Source organism: Staurois parvus, unplaced genomic scaffold (genome assembly GCF_062004578.1).
Source record: "Staurois parvus isolate SC_StPar_1 unplaced genomic scaffold, SC_StPar_1.0 ptg000607l, whole genome shotgun sequence".
Taxonomy (NCBI): Eukaryota; Metazoa; Chordata; class Amphibia; order Anura; family Ranidae; genus Staurois; species Staurois parvus.
The window spans coordinates 4,083,861-4,106,832 of NW_028318403.1; the positions used below are offsets into that span (position 1 = coordinate 4,083,861).

Consider the following 22,972-nt stretch of genomic DNA (forward strand, 5'->3'; position numbering starts at 1 on the left):
CTAAACAACCAGTGACAGGTAAGGAGGGGGTAGTGGGAGCAAACATGCGACCTGCCACATAGCATACAGAGACAGGCACTCTGCCTTTCTCTGTACACCACCTTAGACTTGGTTCTAATTACCTCAAGTTTCTTTAACTACGAACTGAAGGTAATTATTTTTTAATTCGGTGCAGTAATAGCAGCACTTTGTTATTGGGAACTACCTGAATCTGCCAAACATTTTAGTAAAAGCACCAACACTGGCAGCTGAGCTTTTTGACTCTGGGGCAGGACTATTTAAAGGGCCACACTGCCAGACAAGCGGTGTTAATGCTTTTAACCATTGCCTATTCTATCCAAAACTAAGAAAAATGTTTTAATTTTTTAGATACTTTAACATTTAGCAAGAATATGCAACCTTTATTTATTTGTCTTTAAATTTGTGTTAAGCTATAGGCTTTGTAGATGTTGGTTGACAATAGTTTGCCGCCCAAGGGTGTTTTTCCTTAAAAACTTTGAGTGTGTATTTCTTCAAATGAGGACAGTGTGTTAGAAAAGCCTGAATAACATCAGGGCTAACTACGCAGTAGCAGTGGATTTCCTCCAGCTTAAGGCACTTTGTGGCTATGTCAATCAAATCTGAGTTGAGTACACTAGAGGAGGTGGTCTGTATCACAAGCTTCCTGAGGGTCCGCACATAGTGGTTGCTGACAAATGTTAGTTGTCTTCTCATTTCATTGTAAGTGTTGAGCTGTAGTGTAGCTACGGGGATATTTGGCTTTAGGATTCGTGGAATTTTCCATGCTGGGACAGTGTGGTCAAACTCCATATCCACGGTCAGAGAAGGGTGGCGTTGACAAAGTGCTCCCCAACTCTTATCTGAAATAGCAAGTGTGTACTTATCAAGACGTTCACACAAGATATCCAGGTGCCTAAATGGTGGTCTTTCTGGCTTCATCAGTTCTCGGAATACATCTTCTGAAAGACTGGAACAAAAGGCACCTAGAACAGACAGTTTGGGACACTTTTGTAAGACCTCTATAAGAGTGTCAGGGGTCACTTTGCAAACCAATGTTCTGTTGTTGATGTACAAGCTATGGAGATTTGGACTCCCTGTAGCAACGAGCCTTGTAAAGCCATCGCTGAGAGTAAATGGAAGTTTTCTTAGGTCGATGTGATGGAGGTCTACCAGGCTTTCCTTCCGACACAGATCCATAATGCTGTCCAAAATCTCTAAGCCGGAGTAAAAAAAAGGGTTCTCCCCACAACACTGGATGGTCAGACTCTCTAACTTTTTTCCCTCTTTGGCCAAACATTTAAGCAGCTGGATGACATTTTCTCTATTTGCTTCTTTGTATTGGTCAAACTGAATATTCAATTGTCTAATCTGACCGAAGAAATCTTGGAAGCCATCTAGGGACTGTAGCTGATCTTCTGTTATCCAGCTATTAAAGAAAGAAAATACAGGATGTGATAGAAATATGCATAGCATTACCCACACATGGTACATATAAGAAACATTTAACAGGAACAGTTACTTGATCAGGCCTGGACTGGGACAAAAAATTAACCCAGGCATTTTAGACTGAGCAGCCAATTTCTGAGGGGGGGTTGGGGAGGGGGGCAAGGGCATTTGTGGGGGCAGTTGGTGACAGAATATTCACAGAGTTGGTGCTCCGCATTGCAATATAAATGGGCACAGTGGTGTAAAGGAGACTGCATTGCAAAGGGGCACTGTATTGATTACAGACCATCCAGCAAAGAGACAGCCGTTCAGCAAAGAGACAGCCTGTCTAGCAAACAGGCAGCCCGTTCAGAAAAGAGGCAGCCCGTTCAGAAAAGAGGCAGCCCGTTCAGAAAAGAGGCAGCCCGTTCAGAAAAGAGGCAGCCCGTTCAGAAAAGAGGCAGCCCATTCCTGTCCTGTCCCTTCAGTGCAGCGGCCGGCCAAGGAAGTGTCCCTGCTGCTTGTCTTCAGCAGCCACCCTCCGCTCCTCCTGTCGGCCCTGCTTTGGCCATGGCCACACAATGGGAGGTGAGCGGCAGCCGCTGTCTGTATTAGCCCCCTCCAGACCACAGTCGCCACTTACCTCCCACTGTGCGGCCCAGTCATCTTGAGCCCAGCGGCCCTGGCCCACCTGGCAAATTGCAGCTGTGCCCTATGACCAGTCTGGGCCTGCTCTTGATGAATGTAGGATGATATGCTAGTTGCATGACTGACATGTTGACCCTTTGATTTCCATCCAAGCCCACTTGACTACATACAGTAGTACTAGCACATTTGGCATCCCTGTCTTTTGTCAGTAGGAATGACAGTACCTACACATGCCTGTTGCATACTGTGGTGAACATCAGGTGGCACCATGACAAGATACTTTACTGGTCACTGGAGTAGAAACCGTTTTATACTCCATTCACACTTGTGCAACTTAAAAATTGTGCGATTTTCATTGAGACTTTATAGTACTTGATACGACTTTGACACTATTTTGATGCGACTTTGGCTTTGAACAAGGATGACTGACCTGTGTAAAGCTGCACACAAGTCACAAACATCACTTTCATGTGACTTTGGAGTTTGGTTTACATTGAATTCTATGGTCCTCATGAACGTCGGACCAAAGTAGTGCAGGAACTACTTTCAAGTCGCAAAGATATGAATGGCACTCTTTGGGAAACATAGGGTGCGACTTGTAATGCAACTTTGGACCCCAAAGTGGCATGACAAGTCATGCAAGTCTGAATGGGCTCTTAATGTATCAAGCATGGTTCCTGTGGCTTAATTGTTACCAAACATTAAGCATAAGGACATAAAAAATAAATATATTTACAACGTTTTAAATTCTATTTCTTCCTCCCAGGGGATCAAGTGCATATAGCATTTGGTCGTGTTCAAATCTGTCCCTCGGTTGCGAAGCAGCATTGTTGGGCATCCCCACCCCAACCCAACTGGCGCTTATTAGAAAGGAGATGGATTTGTGAGTGATAGCTATGGTCTCTGGCAGCAAGGACTGCTCTGGGGACCAGCTTTGCTATTCACGAAGATCACACAGCCTGTGGTTTTTTCTGGCCTTTGAGACCAACGTGAAATAATCAACATTCTCCTATTGCTGAAATTAAAAATGTTCTAAAGTTTATGAATATATCATAGAGTAGCAAATATAATAAATAGTATAGGACTTCTCTCTAAATTGGCTCTAGTATGTGCATGTATGCATGGGAGATGGGGACTTTAGATTGTAAGCTCCTTGAGGCAAGGACAGATGTGAATGTACTGTACATATAAAGCTCTGTGTACATTGTCAGCACTATAGAAATACCTATAATAAGAAAAATAAATATAATTTCAAATAAAAACCTTATTACCTACCAGATTTCTGTGTAATGCCAGACAGAGCTTGAAGCCACAGCCGATGCCCAGGACTGGCAGACCTGGGAGACAGCCCGTCTGTCGGTAAGAGGCAGGTAATAGAACACTTGTATGAGGACATCTGGAGGCATGTACTCCCATTGCTCTGACATTGTGCCTCTGCTTCCAACTTAACCTGTTTCAAGCAAGAACAAGTATTTTATAGCACCGTCATTAGGATGTTACCAAACATAGTCAACACAGATTTCCGTTCCCTCTTATTGGTCTATTGAGGTTGCACTCCTGAAACGTTTATAGATCTACATACTATATAAAACAATGTTTGTCCTGAAAAGAGATTACTCACGATGGGTGTAAGGTCAGCTAGAGTTAGACAAATAGTGCTGTGTATTGTGCAAGAGGAGTAATCATCCAAGTACAAGGTTGGTTAGTCTTCTAGTAGGGGAATCTCTGTAGACAGGATACAGGTGCGAAAGTAAGGGGGGAGTCAGGGGGGGGTCTGACCCCCCCCCCAGAGGAGAGTTGCCAACCATCCCTGCAGGCTCCAGCCCTCAAAATTTCCACTGGCCCGCAAGTGGACATAAGGTGGAGGCGGCGAGCAGAGCCAGGGCTAGGGGTGTGTGGGAGGGGTGGCGGTGGGGGTGGTGACAAGCAGTGATCTCCTGTATGGCTTTCAATGAAAAAGCTGAAAGCCACGGGAGGGAGAGGAGGAGATGCGGCTTCCACCCCTCCCTTCCTTCCATCCTTCCACCCCCCCCTCCCTTCCTTCCACCTCCCCTTCCTTCCATCCTTCCACCCCCCCCCCTTCATTCCATCCTTCCACCTCCCCCTCCCATCCTTTCACCCCCCCTTCCTTACATCCTTCCACCCCCCCTTCTACCCTTCCACCCCACTCCCTTCCATCCTTCCACCCACCCCTCACTTCCTTCCTACCACCCACCCCTCCATTCCTCCCACCAAGTCGCTTCCTTCCTTCCACCCACCCCTTCCTTCCTCCCTTCCTTCCTTCTACCCACCCCTCCCTTCCTACCTCCCTTCCTTCCACCCCTCCTTTCTTCCACCCACCCCTTCCTACCACCCATCCTTCCTTCCACCCCTTCCTTCCACCCACTCCTTCCTGCCTTTCAACCACCCATCCCTTCCATCCAGCTCTTCTTTCCTTCCTTCCATCCACCCCTTCCTTCCACCCACCTTTCCTTTCCTTCCATCCACCCCTTCCTTCCACCAATCCCTTCCTTCCTACCACCCACCCCTCCATTCCTCCCACCAGTCGCTTCCTTCCTTCCACCCACCCCTTCCTTCCTCCCTTCCTTCCACCCACCCCTCCCTTCCTATCTCCCTTCCCTCCTTCCACCCCTCCCTTCCTCCCCTCCTTTCTTTCACCCACCCCTCACTACCATTCCCTACTATTCTAAAGGGAAGGGAGGCTTCTGATGTGATAGGAAGAGACCTATATGATTGGGGGACTCTGATGGAAAGGGAGGCTTCTGATGTGATACGGAGACACCTATATGATTGGGGGACTCTGATGGAAAGGGAGGCTTTTCATGTGATAAGGAGACACCTATATAATGGGAGTATTCTAAAGGGAAGGAAGGCTTCTGATGTGATAGGGAGACTCTGATAGGGGGGAACTCTAATAGGAAGGGGGGATTCTGAGATGAAGAAGGCACCTCTGATGTAAAGTGGAGCTTCTGATGAAAAGTTATATTCGTTAGGTGGTTGTGTGCATTGTCTCAGGCTCAGGATTCCCACTGATAGGTAACATTTATATTTTTTACATTTTAGACTGGGGTGCCTTCATATTTTGTGTACTTTTAAAGGGTGCGTGATTAAAAAATAGGTTGAGGAATACCCAACCCAAAAGTGATATTTAAAGTGGCTGTATATGTAAATTTTTAAAAAAATAACAAACAGGTTTATATTTACCAAACCTGCTCTTCTGGGGTCCCCCACTGACGCTCCTGACTCCTCCTCTCGGTTGAGTGCCCCCATAGAAAGTCGCTTCCTGTGGGGTCACTTGTGTGGGCTCACTCCCAAGTCCCGCTGTCTACATCCATAGAAACAGACAGCGGGACAAGGCCCAACCCCCCACTCCTTAGTCACTGGCTTTGATTGACAGCAGCAGAAGCCAATAGCTCCCTCTGTCTCAGCAAAGCCTGTGAGACCTGGAAGTGAGGGGAGAGCAGAGCTGCAAATGTGCACAGCACTGGATCAATTGAGTCCTCAGGTAGTGGGGAAGTATTAATGCCCAAACATTCTTAACCTTAATGCAAGGAATGTATTAAGATAAAAACATGTTTATAACCACTTTAAGCAGATAATCATGCCACCCTATGCACTACAGAATGTATAAGCTCCCCACATTATAGAGAAATAATTACCTGTAGAATAACAAGTTTTGTAGTTTTAAAGAGTGGTTCATGTCCTGCTTGGACCCCCCATGAGACAGGAGCCCCCCACTGGCTGTGCTGCTAACCAGCTATTCTTCCACATACTGGCAGCCTATTTATACCGCCTTCACACTTCTGTTAGCAAACCACCCCAGGGGGACCTCATCAAAGCTTTCCACTCTCCCTCCCCTTTCTTTCTTTTTTTTTTTACATTTCAAAGTGTTTTAATGGGTTAGTATTTCATTATCTGGAACTGGTTTAATGTTTGGCCTGCATCTTTAAGAATGGGCTAGTTTTGTTTTATGGTCTATTTATTGGTGGCTTGCTGTAACTCTAGCCCACTCCTTAAATAAATACTGATACCATTTTAGTCCAATAAATGTTCTTGGTCTTTATGTAAATGTTTTGATGAGCTTCCGGAGGCCCTGGAACCCTTCCACCACACCAAGGATTCTCACTTTTCCTGTTGCATTTTCTGTAATATAAAATACAGTGCGGGCCCATTTACATTTGTGCAGTGTGTTACTGAAACTACATAAATGCTCGTTATGTTACGTGTTAATGTGCATTGGGTTAAAGTGTTATTAAACCCACATTGGAAAAATCAGTCTGTATATGCAGTAAAGAATGCTTGTTATACTCACTGTGGAACCTAAGGGGTTAATCCTCTACATTGTGTAAAAAAGGCTGTTTGATCCTGTCTTCTCTGCCCCTCTTCTTGTTCAAATGTCCACCTGATAAGACAGACTGAACCCATAGCCATTCTGCACATGCTCAGTTTGTGGTGTATTGCTAGAGTTTTGTTTGGGGGGGGGGAGTGCATGTGATCAGCACAGGGCCAATCAGCACTGTCCAGACAGGAGGACAGAGGTTCTGCATCCTCCTAGAACAGAAATAAAACTCCTCCTTCAAGCTTTAACCAGTGCTCTGCTGAAGTTACAAGACTGCTCCAACTGCTTTGCATTGTGTAAAAAGGCTGTTATCCTATCTTCTCTGATCCTCCCCTTCTACTGTCCCCAATACATTTTCTGATAGTACAGAGCTCTAGGAGTCACTCTGCACATGCTCAGTTTAGTGTGTATTGCTTTTCTTTGGGAGGGTGCATGTAATCAGCACAGGGCCATTCAGCATTGTCCAGACAGAGGATCAGGGGTTATGCAGCCTCATAGGACATTCAGAGGAGAATGAAAACTCCTCCTACAAGTTTAACCGATGCCCAGCTGGACATTGATACAAGTTACAAGACTGCTCTAACTGCTGATGAAAAAATATATTTAGCAGTTTAAATTTACAAACATAATTGCATTTCCATGTTCTGTGCACTGTGAGAGACCGGATATAGTGAATGCAGGGTCCTGGGAGACCAGATATAGTGAATGCAGTATCCTGGGAGACCGGATATAGTGAATGCAGGGTCCGGGGAGACCGGATATAGTGAATGCAGGGTCCGAGGAGACCGGATATAGTGAATGCAGGGTCCGGGGAGACCGGATGTAGTGAATGCAGGGTCCGGGGAGACCGGATATAGTGAATGCAGGGTCCGGGGAGACCGGATATAGTGAATGCAGGGTCCGGGGAGACCGGATATAGTGAATGCAGGGTCCGGGGAGACCAGATATAGTGAATGCAGGGTCCGGAGAGACCGGATATAGTAAATGCAGGGTCCGGGGAGACCGGATGTAGTGAATGCAGGGTCCGGGGAGACCGGATATAGTGAATGCAGGGTCCGGGGAGACCGGATGTAGTGAATGCAGGGTCCGGGGAGACCGGATATAGTGAATGCAGGGTCCGGGGAGACCGGATATAGTGACTGCAGGGTCCTAGGAGGCCAGATATAGTGAATGCGGGGTCCGGGGAGACCAGATATAGTGAATGCAGGGTCCTAGGAGACCAGATATAGTGAATGCAGGGTCCTGGGAGACCAGATATAGTGAATGCAGGGTCCTGGGAGACTAGATACAGTGAATGCAGGGTCCGGGGAGACCAGATATAGTGAATGCAGGGTCCGGGGAGACCAGATATAGTGAATGCAGGGTCCGAGGAGACCAGATATAGTGAATGCAGGGTCCTGGGTTTAGAAACACTTTAAGGCAACCGATTAATATCAATGGGCTGCAAGTGCACCAAAAATTCATGCTACAAAATGTTTACTGCCATGTACCATGGTACAATAACATGTAGTGTAGCAACATATGTAACACGCATTAGCACACGTGCTCCAGCAATGTATAGATGTAAATGAGCCCTAAAAGTTGTAGGTGATTTTGCCTGGTGGCTTCCAGAATTGGATTAAGGCTATGTTCACACTTGCAGTTTGCATTTGATCTGTTTCTGCAGTGCATTTTGCTATGCAGTTTTGCTTTAAAATGCATAACGCTGCAAAAACGCACGACATGCTTTTCTGCAGCATTTCCATTGAAGTCTATAGAACCAAAAACGCAACTTTTTGCGTTAAAAAAAGTCCCTGACCCTTTCCAAAAAATGCACTGGGTGAAAACACGGAGATGTGAATGTGTCCCATAGGAAACCATGTTAAGTGGACTGTAGTGCGTTTCTGGAAAACACTTAGGGGTGATCCTAGGGTTATACTAAGGGTGCTTTCATGCGGGCGTTCCAGTTTTTTTTCTTCAGTTCAGCCACGTTTTTTCCAAGAAAAAAAGGATGGGTTTACATCCATTTTTTCATCGATTTAGATCCGTTTTCATGCTTTTCATCCGTTTACATCCGTTGACATCCGTTTTTCATCCTTTCCGGGGGTTTTTTTGCAGCAGAAAATACGGTTTTCTTCCATTCAAAAAAACAAATGTTAACGGATGTGGACATTAACGGATGTAAAAAAATATTCATCCGTTTACATCCTCAAGTCCATAGAAATACATGAGGGTCTGTTTTTCATCCATAAACTGACAGATGTAAAAATGGACATACGGAACACCCGTGTGAAAGAGGCCTTACTGCTTTTCAAGGCCAAATGTCTTGTGCTGGCAGCACACCTTCCCCCAATTAACTTTCTAGCTTTATGCCAGCCATACATGGGTTGAAATTCAACTGATTTTTCATCCGAAAATCGGACCTAAGAATAATCGGCCGATTTTCGCTCTGTTAGTGGGTCAGTGGCACCGGCCGATTTTCGTGGTTCCTCCCCTTTTTGGTGATCGGGCATGTTGGAAAATTCATGAAAAATGACTGATTTTTGAATGATGGTCACATCGTATGATCGTTTTTCCAAAAAGAATATGCCCATGAGCCATGACCTGGAAGGAACAGAAGTTTCGCCTGTTATATGGGGTGAACTTTAGGACTTGGTTGGCCAGTTTTCAAAATCATTGATGGCACCATCCGATTACCAAGCGAATGACGGTTTCGATTTTTGGACGAAAAATCGTTTGGAATTCGACCCATGTATGGCATGCGTTAGTATCATTCTGATGAGGCCAGACGTCACAGCCTCTTCAGATATGCTGAGGCTGAAAGAGACAGTTGGCCTGCCTCAGTACACCTGGAACTGATGACCCGAAGATCTCTGTGGACCAGGTAACTCATTTTCCAACTGCTATTCACATAGAACTTCTTCATTTCAGCCTTCAAAGTTCTCATTTGAATATTTGCTACTACTAGTATGATTCATCATCCACCCCTGCAAACTGTCACCCCACATAGCTGAGTTTAGTTCTAGATCAGGCTAGGTTCACACTACAGCTGTCTCTGAAAAGCTATCTGTGGTGGATCACATTACAGTGGGCAAGTAACCTCCCTGGCGGTATGATTATTTCAGATTTTTGGTGCTGAAAGCGGTACCATTTTTTTGCATGGAAATATGTATTTTTTTTTTATTGTAGGCCTGTCATTTAGGAATAACTCACTGAAATCTGTCCGAACAAGAGTCTAGTAAACATTCCGGATATGATAAAACTTAAAACACAAAATCCTAAATTATAATTTAATAAATAATCATAAAAAATAATATAATAATAAATTTAATTAAATAATATAATCAAACCAAAAACACTGAAATTTGAAATATAGCGCCAAGTTCGCACATCACTGAGCAAAGTCGCAAAATCGTTTTCAGTGTCTGATGAGGAATTTCCCCACGAATCATTATCACTTCTGAAAGTTATTCTGATTTACTATCGCTGTTCTCTAGCTGGTCTAAAACCGCTTTTGACATAAAAGGACGCTTTTTGGACTCCATGGACTTTTCTAAGTTTCCAGGCAGAAAGAACAATCAAAATGCAGGCAGGGGACAGGACAAAGCAGTAGGGACAAAATGTATGTGAAATGTTTTGAAACAGCAATGTTTTACTATGTAATAATAATTTTTAAAAAGATAAAAAAATTTTAAAAATGTAAAATTTGCCGCCGGTTCCGGCGCCTGTACGTCACAGGGACCGGAACACGGAAGCTGGATGCCGGCATTGGCCGGAGGAGATGGCCGGGAACGCTGCAGGGGATGCATCGCAGGAGCGAAGGACAAGGTAAGCGCTGCAGGGACTCCCTATGCAGCGCCGCATGGTAAGCCCGAGTGTAGCTCGGGGATACCGCTTTTGGTACTGAAACTCTACCCCGAGCTACACTCAGGAATACCGCCAGGGAGGTTAAAGGATCAGTTCACCTTTTCAACAGAAATAATAAATTCAAATTTTGTTTTGCAGGTAAAAAAATGTGCATTTATTATTGTTGTCTGCAGGATCCTGGAAACCATTGCACCAGCGATCAGCAGATCGCTGGTGCCATGCAGGTCTCCTGCAGACCTGTCAGAATATCTGCTTGCTGTACGGGATGTATGAGCAAGCAGATATACTGACAGGAAGAATCAATGAACTACCACAGCGCTTCACAGTGCCGTGGTAGTTTATTGAGGACTACAAGCTGTCGGGACTTGTAGTCGCTCATGCACAGAATGCTGTGAATGATTGATGCAGGTGGGCGGAGCCCCGCACAGCCACGTTTTTTAAACATTTGACAGCTAGCAGGGAGGGAGAAGATCCCCCGCTAGCTATCAAAGCAGGGATTGGGGGGGAATCGGGGGCCGGCCAGATCGTAACATGTTATACGTCACACCATGAATATGGATGTAACATGTTACGAAAGGTGAACTTATCCTTTAACCACTTCCCGTCCGGCCTATGTATATAAATGGCAGGACGGGAGCAGTACAGGGGCAGGTGGCAGGTTTCTAAACATCCTCCCTGCTTGTGCGGGCTCCCTGGGAGCGCGCAGCACCGCGATCTGGTGCCTGTTGTGTCCGATCGCTGTGCGGGACCTCTGTGTGAGGTCCCGATCATGTGATCACTGATTGGCCAATCAGTGATCACATGAAGAGTAGTAAGCAAGATGTCACTTCTGACATCATTGCTTACTACGTCTGAAATCTGTGAACGATCACAGAGATCACATGGTTCAAGGCTATTCACAACAGCCTTGTACCATGTGACAAGCTGTGACCAATCACAGCTCTCACAGTATTTCTCAATGGCTGCAAGAATGCAGCCAGGGAGAAGGTGAGATGATTGCGTTTACAGCCTTTATGGGTATAAAAGCAATCAGTGTTAAAAAAAAAAAATCTTCATCACCCCCCACAAGTAGTACAGTATGTAAAAAAAGAAACCTAAATAAGAATATAAAAAAATTAAATAAAAATGTACAAAAAATGTTTTGAAAAATTATAATTTTTGGTTATAAACTAGTTTGGCTTATTTGTTTTTTACTAAAAAGATAACTGAATACATTTTGGCCAAGATTTATGAAGAAAGATTATTTATTTTCAAAAACTTTTTTTCAAAATATTTGGACTTTTTCATTTATATATATATATAAAAAAAATCCCAATGGTGAATAAATACCACCAAAATAACTTTTATCTGTCTCAAACAAATGCTAAAAAATTCATATCGGTACAGTGTTGCATGTCCGCGCAATAGTCATTCAAAGTGTGATAGCGCTGAAAGCTGAAAATTGGCCTGTGCAGGAAGGGGGTAAAAGTGTCCGGACTTGAAGTGATTAAGTAACATGTTACACTCGCATTTAGGATGTAACATGCTACAATGCAGCATCCCTTACCTGCAGGTTGAAATGCTGGTTAGTGAGATAGCTGCTGCCCCAGCCACGAAGGAAACTGCTAACCTGGTTTCCTGCATCTTCTGCTGAGCTCTGCTTCTCTCCCTGGGCTGTTAATAAAAGGGGGGAGGGCTCTGCCCAGACACACAGTCTGCTGCATGGGAAGGAAACACGCAGACAAGCCACAGCAGGTAATCTCCAGCTGCTTACAGATAAGAGAGAAGAGGGAGCTGCTCCACCTCAAAGAGCAAGCCTGGCTGCCTCCAAATCCGCCATGTAGGGAGATTTATGGGACCTGAAAAAGAGAGGACAGCGCCTCTAAGTGCAGTATAGACAATTTATTAGTGAACAATAGATGAACTGCACTTACAAGATAAACAGTTAAAAATACTTAAAATAAAGTGAGCGCTCCTGTAAAACAGTAAAAGTAAGCAGCTAATAGCACTAAAGGAGATCACAACCGCCTCAAGTATAAATAAATAAAGTGCAGCGCTAGAAAACAACAAGCAGATAATTCGATCTAAAAAGTTCGATCTTTAAAATTCGTTATCAAATGTTCGTTAATTATTCGATACAGTAATAAAGTAGGCACAGCTATGAGGAATCCGGAAGAAATGGCAGAAATGCGCACTCACCGACCGCGCATAGGAAATGCGCATGTGTGTATTAAATTCCGCAGATGCCGTTCTCCCTCAGGAAGGGGTGTCATCAAACGATAGTCTGCTGGACTCACAGGACCTCCTTAAGATCGGGATGGATCAACCGGGTAAAGACTCCCTCCAGGTGAAGGCTTCCCTCCTCTGGATGTAGTATGTATTGGAAGCTGCGTCTGCTGACCCCTCAATGAGGGGCAAAAAGTGGAAGAGTACCCATAGTGTAGTGTGTCAAAAAATTTTATTAGTAACAAACTCAATGCAGGGTAGGTCAGTAATGGTGCTGGCAAGTGCCAGAAATCACAAAATAAAAGAAAATGTATTACTGACCTAAAAGTAGAGTGGCCGCCAGACCTCCTCGTGGTCTGGGCGGCAATGAGGCGTCACAGGCTGTCAGTTCCTCCTGAGGCCTTTCGAGCTAAGGCACATCATCAGAGGGGATACTGACAGCTCTGTGACAGACGCCAAATGCTCAAATAGTAAAAAACGGGAGTCGCGCATGCGCACTAACTCGCCATTTTCGGAAAGACCAGGCAACTGCGCATGCGCGCACGTCTAGGCGCCATTTTGCCGTGGATAAAAGAAACTGTCAGCTGAAGCGCATTACACATCGCTGGCAGAGCACACAGAACGGTGCATTTGAGCCAGAAATAGTGGCTCATAATCCCAAGGGAGGTGATTAACGTAATAACTGTGTATAAATAGGAAAAGTGAGCGCACTCCAGTGAGCGACAAATGCACAAAAAGGAACTACAAGCCCTTCCAACAAAAATAGAGACAATATAAGTGCAGCGCTATAGGCAATGTCCAAGTGACAATAAAAATCTATACGATCTTCAAATATGAAAGTATTCAAGATGGTAGACAGTTCAGTGATGGGGGACTCGCAGGGAGTACAGGTGTGATCCAATCCCAGAAATAGATAAATTGCCCGCTTACCAGAAGCGCAATTACAATGCGCATGTACAGGTTACATATAGCCGTGGTCCCATGTAGGCGCTGCTTTATAGTACCCAGATGGTCCGTCGGTGGTAAGGCGATACTGGTCCGGTCGGATCACACTGCTCCTTGGGTCCGCACAAAGAACCTAAAAATGCTGGGGCTGAGGTATGGGAACTCAGTGCCAGGTGTAAGGAGTGAAAATACTCATAGTGTAGTATGTTTTTAAAATATTTATTAAATCCAATACATAAAAATCATTAGGAGTTACAAAAAGCACATGCCTGTAGCCTGTAGCCAGTAAAAGCAGCTTGCAAAAAAGGTACTATACACTGACCAGTGGGTAACATGGGTGGGCCGCCGGACCTCCTGACCCGGCGGCGTGACGTCAAGGCGTGCGAAGGCTCCTCCTAGACGCGTTTCGTGTCAATACACGTCTACTGTAGGGGTGATGCCATGCATGCCTGACGTCTATTTTCCTCCTTAAATGCTTCAAAATTCGCGCCAAACCGCACTAGTGCCACCTCGCTGACGATCGGCGCAACTGCGCATGCGGGGGTGCCATTTTCCGGGAGTTTCCCGGAGTTTGGGAACCATAAAGATGGCCGCCGCGTGTCCCACTGCGCATGCGCGAATAGTCCGGTAGCCATTTTCTCGGTTGGATATAAACAACCAGCCGATCACCAGTGCGCCTGCGCGGACCGGGATGGCCGCCATTTTCATGTGGACTTAAATGAGAAAGAGGAGACTGAAGCCTGAATGACTGATCCCCCGCATACAGGGAAACAGTCGGGCAACAGTCCGATGGATATTACTGGGCTATATAGCTCACAGGGGGAACTACAAATATATACTATCAATACTCAATCAACTATAAAACATAGGGGGACCTGGTCTTCTGATAACTATATACCATGATGATATAACGCATGTGCATGAGACACGGGCGCCCATCTATCAGAGATCCAATATACGTATATATGTATCCCTGTGTCAAATACAAATAAAATAACCTATAATGTAAAATCTAAAAACATGAAACCAGAATGCAGGACTACTCAATTATCCTTAAGGTAAGATCATACATTGTACAAAAAATTACATATATCATAAAAACAATAGTAATATAGGTAATAATCATGCGCCCTCATAAATTGACACATTAGGATTACCACCTATGGACCCAACAAAATAAAATAAATGCGGATCCATAATGATATAGAAGTATCAAGAACTTCAGTTACAAGAAAAGGAGACAAGGAGCAGCAACAAGATGTTATACTTTATCAACCCACATAAACGCTTCTGAAAAAAACGAATATTTAAAGGCTTCCTTACAAGGTGACCTAAAAAAACTGGGACATGTGGTGCAACTGCCCAGGTACAATAAGACGGCCAAAGTTGTACAAAAAGCCCTCATTACATAAACATATGCCATGAGCCGTAAGGTGCAAATATAGAGGACCATGGGGAAATTAGACGATCAGCCAATAAATATGCAGGGGCAATCCATATGTAAGCTTCAACTATTGTCGATGAAGCAGTTTAGGTCCAATTCAACGTTGTGACCCAACGGTGTCATGGACTTCATCTCAAAGATCCATTTAGTCTCAAGACGCGAGACTTCCCTGCTTCTATTGGAACCCCTCCAGTGATGTTGTGCAACATCAATACCTGTGAACTTGAGGGTGGAGGGATCTCTATGGTGATGGTCTCTGTAATGTTTAGATAGAGAATGTTCACGAAAACCCCTTTTGATATTATAAACGTGATCGCGAAGGCGATCACGAAGTCTCCTCGTAGTCCTTCCAATGTATTGCTTCTGGTACGGGCATTCCAGAAGATACACTACATAACGTGAGTTACAAGAAATGAACATAGTTACTTCATAATCTTTCACAGTTATGGTGGAAGTGAAGGATTCGACTTTCCTCTTAGGCATATTGCCATACTTGCATATTTGGCATTTCTTACAGGGAAAAAAACCCCTAAGATTACCAAAGAGCTTAGGGTGTGTGGGGGGATCCAGTATGTTCGGGGCGATGGTGTTACGAAGGGGCAGGGCCCTTTTAAAAATAATTTCCGGGTTCGTAGGTAAGCATTTCGAAAGGATAGGGTCTGCTCTAAGTACTTCCCAGTTTCTTTTCACAATGTGGCGTATTGTCTTATGCTGGATGGAGTAAGAAGCGATGAATGGACAGAACAGATCTTTTCTAGGGTTAGGTGGTCCCAAGAGCATGTCGTGCCTGTCCAATTTAGCTACCCTATCAATTTCCTGATCTAAGGTTTCAGCCTTATAGCCTTTATCCAAAAACCTTTGCCTTAGAACTTTTACTTTTTCATGATAGGTTCCAATTTCCGTACAGTTACGCCTTATCCTCATGAATTGACTCTTAGGAATGCTATTAAGCCACTGCGGATGGTGACAACTATCAATAGGGATGTAACTGTTCCTATCTGATGATTTAAAGTAAGCTTCAGTACTACAATATCCTCCTTTATTAAAGATGGTAATGTCCAAAAAATTCACACAATTAGTGCTATACTCATACGAGAACCTGATGTTAAGATTATTGTTATTAAGTGTGCCGAAAAAACTAATGAGAGAAGTAATAACTCCAGTTCACATCGGAATAATACAGCCACAAGCCCCTTCCCAGATAATTCAGCACCAAATTGGTGATTAAATGAGGGGAATAATACTAACATACCCACGGCATAAAAAGGTGCTCCGGGTGTTCAGGTCTGTAATCTGGTTAAAATAGTGCATAAAATATAGCAAAAAACAATAATAATAATAAACATTACTATGTACAGTTATATTAACATCTGGTCAAAGAACGGGGATAGTCTCTAATGTACAAAATTCACCACCGCTAAAAGAAAGGACCGGTTTATCTGCATTTTGAGACACCATTTCTTTGCCGAGGAAATTAAAAACGATAGCTGAGGTATGTTTATACACAGCGATCTAAGCGCATACAAAAACGCTTATATGCCACAAATAGTGGCACGCAGTCCCAGGGAGGTAATCATGGATAGCGAATCCCCCTGCTCAATGATTTATCACCGAGATTGGTGAATTATTAGGGGAAATGATACTAATTTATCCATGGCATATAAAGGTGCTCAGGGTGCAGCAATAAATAATAAACGTAATAAAAGAAATACTCAGATACATGAATAAAAGAAAGGAAATATATCCCTATGTGAAATCACCAATAATAGTTCACTAAAAACTATTCTTAAAATAATGAATAGGATAGCATAAAATGAATAGGATAGCTTAAAAAATACCGTAAACCAAATAAAAAAGCCCATATTTGTCAATCCTAAATATACAGTCGATAAAACCATAAAAAATGAATGAAATAGAGTCGATAGACTTATTAATGGGTGTGCAGGATGCTAATTATTAGCTATAAAGCAATTAACATTGATCTCGATATTGTGTCCCCTAGGGTATAGCGTATCCAATTCATAGACCCATTTTGTTTCTGATTGTGATACGGCTCTGGTTTTATTCATGCCTCTCCAGTGTGGTGATATCACATCAATTCCCACAAACTTAAGGGAGGAGGGGTCATTATTATGGAACATTCTATAATGATTAGAAAGTGAATGCTCCCTGTAACCCTTCTTGATGTTCGCTACATGTTCTCTTAAACGGTCACGAAGTCGTCTAGTCGTGCGCCCCACATACTGTTATGGCATGGACATTGGAGGAGATACACCACAAATTTACTGTTACATGAAATGAACCGGTTGATTGTGTATGTTTTCCCAGTTGTGAAAGATTCAAAGGTGTTGATTCTACATTTCCTAATACCATTGTATTTACAGATGACACACTTATTACAAGGGTAAAACCCTTTTAGCTCATCAAAAAATGTGGTGCAGTCGGGGGGTTCACTACGTTCGGTGCTATTTGGTGCCTGATTGCTGTCGCTTTACGGAAAATAATCTCCGGTTTTTCAGGCAAGATTTTAGACAGTGTGGGATCCAGTTTCAATTAGTTTCAATTTTTCTTTATGATTCCCCCAATCTGTCTAAACTGCGTGGAAAAGGTTGTGACAAAGGGGCAGACCCTTGATTCTATTGGTCTGGGTTTATTAGATAACATGTTATTTCTGTCACATTGGGCAATCATCTGTATAGTGTTGTCCAGAATATCCTCCTTGTAACCCTTTTTTAGGAACCTTTTCTTCAGTATCATAGCCTGATCAAAGTAAGTATCTATATCTGTACAGTTGCGTAGAATACGCATGAACTGACCTTTCGGAAAGTTACTCAACCAGTTAGGGTGATGACAACTACTGGTTGGAATGTAGCTATTCCAATCGTGAAGGTAAGATGGGGTTTGTAACACCAACGGTTGAAGATATATGTAGATAAAGGCTTATATGTAGTACATATAAGCCTTTATCATGTGACCCAATGTTAGGCTATAGGAAGGAGCTTAAGAAGATCATCACTAAAGGCTATGATCTAAATATCTCCCGTTTTTACTATTTGAGCATTTGGCGTCTGTCACAGAGCTGTCAGTGTCCCCTCTGATGATGTGCCTTAGCACGAAAGGCCTCAGGAGGAACTGACAGCCTGTGACGCCTCATTGCCGCCCAGACCACGAGGAGGTCTGGCGGCCACTCTACTTTTAGGTCAGTAATACATTTTCTTTTATTTTGTGATTTCTGGCACTTGCCAGCACCATTACTGACCTACCCTGCACTGAGTTTGTTACTAATAAAATTTTTTGACATACTACACTATGGGTACTCTTCCACTTTTTGCCCCTCATTGAGGGGTCAGCAGACACAGCTTCCAATACATACTACATCCAGAGGAGGGAAGCCTTCACCTGGAGGGAGTCTTTATCCGGTTGATCCATCCCGATCTTAAGGGGGTCCTGTGAGTCCAGCAGACTATCGTTTGATGACACCCCTTCCTGAGGGGTGTCATCAAACATGCGCATTTCCTATGCGCGGTCGGTGAGTGCGCATTTCTGCCATTTCTTCCGGATTCCTCATAGCTGTGCCTACTTTATTACTGTATCGAATAATTAACGAACATTTGATAACGAATTTTAAAGTTCAAACTTTTTAGATCAAACTTTCTGCTTGTTGCTTTTTAGCGCTGCACTTTATTTATTTAGTTAAAAATACTCATCGTGTGGTTTATTAAGATCCAGGTGAGACATCCTGCTGTCCATCTCAGCTCTGTCTATAGGGTCAGAAAGTAATACCTAGGATGTGTCTGTGTATCAAAATGAGGCTTTCGGAGCATGCTCAGTAGGCTCCTTCTTGAGACCTCTGCACTCTGCTCCCTCCTCTCCTTTTTATGTTTGCTGCATTATGCAGTATGATTTTATTTTTTACCAAACATATGTAGCAGAATACATATTGACCTAAATTTATGCAGCAATTAGATGTTTTCAATTTTGTATTGGCTATGATTATAGCAGAAAGTAAAAAAATATATATTTTTTTAAATTTTTGATCTTTTTTTGTTTATAGCGCAAAAAATAAAAAACATAAGCGATCAAATATAACCAAAAGAAAGCGCTATTTGTGGGAAAAAATTAAAGCCGAGTTCTACTCAAAAGTTGAAGCTCCACTTATTTTCCTCCTCCCCCCCTCCACTACCAAAGCTCCTCCTTTTGGGTACCTGGTTAGGACAGGTACCCGATCCCACTTCCGGCTCAGTTCGCCACAGGAGGAAGGAAGTGACCCAGAAATTCGGCCCCCCTCCTTCCTCCCACATTCTCCTGGAAACCTTCACAGGAGGACTTCTGGACCAATAAGGAGGCGCAGTACGACTCGCGCAAGCGCAGTGGGCACCAGGCTGTGAAGCCGCAAGCTGTCACAGCCTGGTGCCCACAGTAGAGATGCCGGAGCCGTGGAGGAGAGAAGGGACGGCGCGGGTGAGAACATCGCTGGACTCTGAGATAGGTGAGTGTGTGTTTATTAAAAGTCGGCAGCAACAGTTTTTGTAGATGCTGACTTTTAATAAACACAAAATGTCTGGAACTCCGCTTTGAATAAAATTTATATATGTACAGCGTTGCATGATCGTGCAATTGTCAGAGTAACGCAGTGCCGTATAGCAAAAAATGGCCTGGTCAGGAAGGGGGGTAAATTTTCCTGAGGTTAAGTGGTTTAAAACTGGGGATTTAAGCCTGTACTAGATCCAAACCAAAAATGGAATATATTGCAGTTTACCAATCAGATGCAGAAGCTGCATTAGTTTTCTTTTTTTAAGGCTTTTTCCCCTTTGTTTCCACCTGGTGGTCTCGCCAGTAACACACCTCCTGAATTATAGTGCTCCCCGCTCTGGATGAAGGAGCACACAGGGCACAGCAGACAGCAGCACTGTCAGCCTCAGGGGAAAGGAGATGTAATAGCAGATTTAAACACACTAACAAATTAAAGCTGAACTCCAGCTATCACTTTATAATCTGTTACAGAAGTTTTTTCCTTTGGGAGTTTTACATAAATAAAAGCTGATCATTGTAAGAACCCATGCCAGTGTTAAATGGTTTGTCTCATCCTTGTAAACTGATACATCTGCAGGACAGCTTGTTCTTTAGATAAACAACAGAGTTACTAGCAGGATCACCAGATGGAAATAAAAAAAGAAACCTAAAAAAAAAACAGCTAAGAATTCATAATATATCTTTGCTTTTGGGTTTAATACGGCTTTAAAGTGTTACTAAACCCGTTACCCTGCATTCACTATATCTGGTCTCCCACCGTGAGTATAACAAGCATGCTTTACTGAATATCTAGAACATGGAAGTGCAATTTGTTTAATAAATATACACAGCTATATAGCTTTTCTCATCAGCAGTTAGAGCAGTCTTGTGACTCCAGCAGAGCACTGGTTAAAGCTTGAAGGAGAAGTTGTCTTTCTGCTCTAGGAGGATGCAGAACCCCTGACCCTCTGTCTGCTCAGTGCTGATTGGCCCTGTGCTGATCACATGCACTCTCCCCCAAAAAAAATAAAAAGAAAGAAAACTAGCAATACACCACAAATTGAGCATGTGCAGAATGGCTATGGGTTCAGTTTGTTTTATCAGGTGGACATTTGAACAAAAAGAGGGGCAGAGAAGACAGGATCAAACAGCCGTTTTACACAGTGCAGAGGATTAACTCTGTAGGTTCCACCGTGAGTATAACAAGCATGCTGTACTGCATATTCAGACTGATTTTACTCTTGGTGGTTTAGTAACACTTTAATGTCACTTTAAGCAAAGCACAGGATATCAATGTGGGACTTCAAAAAAGGGAAAATACAAATGGCAGTACGTAGAATCAGCCATTGTTCTCTGCGTTTCCTGTCTGCGATGTGTCACAGCGTTTCTTAAAGCTGAACAGGACAGAAAACATACCGCAGTGACACATTTTGCTAATGGGCTCTGACAGTACTCTTCACACATTGGATTGCTTTTAAATAGTTCAGAGCCCTTTTTCCCCAGGCACAATTCCCATGCAGTACAGCCCTCCCTCCTAGGAACTGACACTTTAATGTCAACACAGCAAAAGTCCACTTTATCAAATAGAGACGATAGGAGTTCCGTACGATAAGATCCCATGGACTCAACATCAAGGAAAAAGATGCTAATAGAAGTCTATAGAGGAGCCCACTCTGCACACTCACCAAGTCTAATCCCCTCCTGGAACACAAGGCTGCCTTGCTTCCTGCAAATCTGTATTGGCTCTCTGGGGTCAGATGATGTACCAGAAAGAAGGAGGTGTGCGGTGGGCAGAAGATAGTACTGGCTGCAAACAGAATGAGTAAGCCGGAAACCTCCTACGAACGTCACGTTCTGTTGTCATGGCATGTCATGTTATCATGACTATATTAGGCTATGTTCACACCTACCTGCAAGGAAGAAAAATATATTTTAAAAATATTCTTCCCAAATATATTGACATATATTTGAAATGCTACCATTTTGGCCATATTCAATATATTTCAAAATATATTTCAATAAATATATATATATATATATATATATATATATATATATATACACACTGCATGTTGAAATGCGTTTTTTTTAACAAAATATATGAAAACTATTTTTAAAAATACCTTTCAAATATACTGTATGTCTTTAAAAATACAAATCTACATTTTTGGAATGCATTTAAAAATATATGTAAAAATATATGTTAAAATTACTTTTTTATATGTTAAAAAAATCTGAAGAATATATTCTTAAATGCATTCCAAAAATGTAGATTTGTATTTTTAAAGACATACAGTATTTTTGAAATGTATTTTTAAAAATATTTTTCATATATTTTGTAATAAAAATGCATTTCAACATACAGTATACCGTATATACTCGAGTATAAGCCAACCCGAATATAAGCCGAGGTACCTAATTTTACCACAAAAAACTGGGAAAAACTATTGACTCGAGTATAAGCCCCATCATTAGTATCAGTGGGAGGAATAGTGCCCATCATTGGTGTTAGTGGGAGGAATAGTGCCCCATCATTGGTATCAGTGTGAGGAATAGTGCCCCATCATTGGTATCAGTGTGAGGAATAGTGCCCCATCATTGGTATCAGTGGGAGGAATAGTGCCCCATCGTTGGTATCAGTGGGAGGAATAGTGCCCCATCATTAGTATCAGTGGGAGGAATAGTGCCCCATCATTGGTATCAGTGGGAGGAATAGTGCCCCATCATTGGTATCAGTGGGAGGAATAGTGCCCCATCGTTGGTATCAGTGGGAGGAATAGTGCCCCATCGTTGGTATCAGTGGGAGGAATAGTGCCCCATCATTGGTATCAGTGGGAGGAATAGTGCCCTATCATTGTTGTCAGTAGGAGGAATAGTGCCCCATCATTGGTATCAGTGGGAGGAATAGTGCCCCATCGTTGGTATCAGTGGGAGGAATAGTGCCCCATCATTGGTATCAGTGGGAGGAATAGTGCCCCATCATTGGTATCAGTGGGAGGAATAGTGCCCCATCGTTGGTATCAGTGGGAGGAATAGTGCCCCATCATTAGTATCAGTAGGAGGAATAGTGCCCCATCGTTGGTGTCAGTGGGAGGAATAGTGCCCCATCGTTGGTGTCAGTGGGAGGAATAATGCCCCATCATTAGTATCAGTGACACCAATGATGCGGCACTATTCCTCCCACTGACACCAATGACACTTGCTGACCCCTGTTGCAGTATGGTGCTGCTGCAGCCAGCATATGTGGTTGCAGCAGCACCTCTGCACTGCACACTTACCGGCTTTTCCCTCACTCGATTTTCGCGGGTCCGCTCGGCTCCGCCTCCTCGCCCGTGATTGGCCGCCTGTGTACCTTTCCTGAGCTACAGTTCTGGCGGCCAATCACCGGTGAGGAGGCGGAGCCGAGCGGCAGGAGTGAGGGAGTGGCCGGAGTGACGGAAGGAGCAGCGCTTCCTGGATGGATCATCGTGGGAGCCAGGTAAGAGACAGCAGCCCTCTGCCCACCCCTGTACGCGCCCCCCTTGACGGAGCGCCCCACTATTTGAGAAGCACTGGCTTTAGAAGCAGCGCCCCCTGCTAGACATCTGCAGACGTTGACTTGAGTATAA

General features: G+C 43.6%; 1 protein-coding gene across 6 annotated transcripts; it reads right to left on the reverse strand.

The window, feature by feature from the left end:
- Window positions 1–380: 380 nt before the first annotated feature.
- Window positions 381–21,188, reverse strand: FBXL8 (F-box and leucine rich repeat protein 8). 6 transcript variants are annotated; one of them, XM_089692882.1, is made up of 5 exons: window positions 21,050–21,126; window positions 11,805–12,096; window positions 6,105–6,216; window positions 3,349–3,523; window positions 381–1,426 (listed from the first exon to the last, which is right to left on the reverse strand). In XM_089692882.1, the coding sequence occupies exons 4-5, from the start codon at window positions 3,498–3,500 to the stop codon at window positions 427–429; spliced, it is 1,152 nt and encodes a 383-aa protein (XP_089549008.1). In that variant the 5' UTR covers window positions 3,501–3,523; window positions 6,105–6,216; window positions 11,805–12,096; window positions 21,050–21,126; the 3' UTR covers window positions 381–426. The 6 variants fall into 6 exon arrangements, with proteins under 6 accessions (XP_089549008.1, XP_089549009.1, XP_089549010.1 ...); XM_089692883.1 differs by lacking the exon at window positions 11,805–12,096 and having other exon boundaries at window positions 21,050–21,188; XM_089692884.1 differs by lacking the exon at window positions 6,105–6,216 and having other exon boundaries at window positions 11,868–12,096; window positions 21,050–21,127.
- Between the last annotated feature and the right edge of the window lie 1,784 nt (window positions 21,189–22,972).